The following is a 3,070-nucleotide window of genomic DNA, read 5'->3' on the forward strand; positions in this document are numbered from 1 at the left end:
TGCTTTTAAAAAGTAAACCTATGAGGTACTAATACTTCCTCCAACGGTTAGCTGAGTTGGATTTCAACTGAGGTGGAAGAAAGAGGAAGCCCAAAATCATCTACGTTAGTGATGAAATACTTCCTCCGTCCTACAAAGACTGTTCGTATAGAAATTTCAGACACATTACTAGTAGTGAGAAATGACATTTTTACTTCTAATTAATTATAGCAGCTGCGGTTGAAAACTGCACTGTTTATTTGTTCTTAAGATTCTTAATAAATGCAAATGCATTAGAAACAGAAAAACAACATCTACTTGAGTATTTGATTGGCTCCATACCTATCTCTACGTAATAGTTTCTTGATACTTAACTTTGCTTTAATTAGATGAACCCCATTACGATTTAAATGAACAGTCTTTACTAGACAAATTTTAGAGGTTAAATGAACAGTTTTCGTGGGACAGAGGGAGTACTCGCTAGCTAATTTGTGCGTCCTAAGGTAAGTAACCTATCATGCAATAAGGCTAGTCCCAATGTGAGTTTCATGGCACAGTTATCTAGACTAAGAACTATGTACCTGTGCCGCAGGAGTTTCATGAGAATGAAACTTTTCTCACATATGATGAAACTCCTTATCTCTCCTCATAAATACCTTGCCAAATCAGCAAAAATGATGATGTGGCATAGAAATTAATGCTCATTAAACTTTTTTATGAAACTCCCATTGAGACTAGCCTAAAACTGCTAAGGTTAGTCTCAGTGCACAGTTTCATAGCACAGTTATCTGGAAATTAGGTAACTGTGCAAGGTGAGTTTAATGGAGATGAAACTCCTCTCTCATCTCATAAAACTCTCTCATTCTCTCTCCTCGCTATGTCAACAAAATTAATGATATGATATAAAATTTAATGCCATAAAACTCCCATGAAACCTCCATGGAGACTGGCCTCTGTCTTCCGCCGGCTTGTGTGCACGTCTGAGAAACGAACGCAGGATGAGGAACGAGATGTAATGGATTGGATTTTCTTTTTACTACCTCGCATTCGCATGTGAGCTCCACAAAAAATTGACTCCAGGGTAGAATTGATGGAGAAGTGATCTACCAGGTTGGCTATTTGTGACATGTATGTTCTAACAGTAGGGCCCTTTAAAAAGGGATTCTTCTAAAACAACTTAAGCGGAGAAGCCAAAACTGGAAAAAAAATGGTTTCTCTTGGCTTCACTTGGTTTCTAATTTATTTTTAACTCGCTTACTTACAAAATGGCTTCACACTACTGTATCTCGATTGTGCAAAATAGATGAAGTCAAAGTCTGTAAATTAAAAGTCCTTCCAAACGAACTATTAGTGGGTTAGCATGATCGTTGGAGGAGTCCTAAGCGCCTTCTTATCTTACCTGCTCAATTTATACAATTGTATAACTTGCGAGCGCAGGTTCTACTACGGGTGCATATTCCGCCGCGAGCGCAACTGCAGGCCACCAAGCAGGTGCAGCAGTGCAGGAACGGCGACCCGTGCAACCCGCCCCAGTACATCGTCACGTACTCCAACGAGCACACGTGCGACACGACGGCCAGCTGCGAGCCCGAGGCGGCGGCGAACCGGGCGATGCCGTTGCCGCCGGGCCTGTCCGGGGCCGGGCTGGTTGCCCGCCAGGGCGGCTTGCTGTCACTGGGGCTGCACGAACGCGGCCTCCAGTTCCAGGAGCACGCGCGCCAGGCGCCCGTCTCGTCGCTCGCGTGCTCGCTGGGGGCCGCTGACGACGAGCTCTCGCAGTCTCCCTCCGGGGGCGGCGGGACCACGAGCTCCGCCGTCACCTTCGACGTGGCCGCGGTGAAGATGGAGGAGCAGGCGTCGGCGGCCGGCCCGCAGGCGCCGGCGCCGCTCCAGCAGATGCAGCCGCGGCGGCAGTACCGCGGCGTGCGCATGCGCAAGCGGGGCAAGTGGGCGGCGGAGATCCGGGAGCCGCACAAGCGCACGCGCATCTGGCTGGGCTCCTACGCCACGCCCGTCGCGGCGGCGCGCGCCTACGACACGGCCGTGTTGTACCTGCGAGGGCGGTCGGCGCGGCTCAACTTCACCGACGAGATCCCCGCGCTGGCGCTCGCGGAGGGCGGCGGCGGCAGCACGCTGTCCGCGGCGTCGATCCGGAAGAAGGCCATCGAGGTGGGGTCGCGCGTGGACGCGCTGCAGACCGGCATGATGGTCGCGCCGCCGCACCACCGCGAGCGGCAGAGGCACCACCATGGCCACCACGGCCTCCCGCAGCTGCAGCTGCAGCTGCACGCCGAGGAGGAGCAGCGTCAGCAGGAGCAGAAGCAGCAGCGCGCGGCCTGGAGCGGGCGCGCCAAGAACCCGGATCTCAACCGGGCGCCCAGCCCCGAGAGCTCCGACACCGAGTGAAGCAGCAGGCAGGCAGGCAGGCGAGGGAGCAACCACCGCGAGACGCGACTTCAACGACGACGCTGTTCATCCCCTCCACTCCCGCCCCGCGATGCCATCATCACAACTGCAAACCGCAAGTTCGCCGTGTACCTAAAGGTTTGCCGTGTACTATTTCTTGGACACACGGCGAAGATACAATATGCCGTGCATAGAAAACGAAACATCCAGCGAAACAAAAGCACACAGCGAAGATTAAGTTCACCGTGTGCTCCCGGACTGGCACACGGCGACGTCACAGTTCGCCGTGTGCCCCAACCACGACACACGGTGAAGCGGGCTCCACGTGCGCCGGCCGGCCGCCCATGTTAAAGGCCGTGGGTTGCGGCTCAACACCATCCAACTTCGCCGTGAGCCATAGGTTTGCACACGGCGAACCATACTCTTTGCCGTGTGTCTCGAGGCAGCACACGGCGACGTGATGGACCCGTTGACCCTTCCATAACGGCTCGTGGACGGCGTGTCCTTTGCCGTGTGCTGGAGTTAGTCACACGGCAAAGGTTAGTGTTTGCCGTGTGCTACGGACAGGCGCACGGCAAACATTAGGTTTTGCCGTGTGCTGGCCCTATTGCACACGGCAAAATAAAAGTAAACAGCCCGAACCACTGAACTAGCTCATGAATAGAAATATTATGGATAAACATTT

At 52.9% G+C, this 3,070-nt stretch overlaps 1 protein-coding gene across 1 annotated transcript; it reads left to right on the forward strand.

Annotated features, from left to right (window-relative positions):
• Nucleotides 1–1,815: 1,815 nt before the first annotated feature.
• Nucleotides 1,816–2,402, forward strand: LOC120700014 (ethylene-responsive transcription factor RAP2-10-like). The gene has a single exon (XM_039984165.1). It carries the CDS (start codon nt 1,822–1,824, stop codon nt 2,383–2,385), a length of 564 nt encoding a protein of 187 aa, XP_039840099.1. The 5' UTR covers nt 1,816–1,821; the 3' UTR covers nt 2,386–2,402.
• The last annotated feature ends 668 nt before the right edge of the window (nt 2,403–3,070 follow it).

This window comes from Panicum virgatum, chromosome 3K (assembly GCF_016808335.1).
Source record: "Panicum virgatum strain AP13 chromosome 3K, P.virgatum_v5, whole genome shotgun sequence".
NCBI lineage: Eukaryota > Viridiplantae > Streptophyta > Magnoliopsida > Poales > Poaceae > Panicum > Panicum virgatum.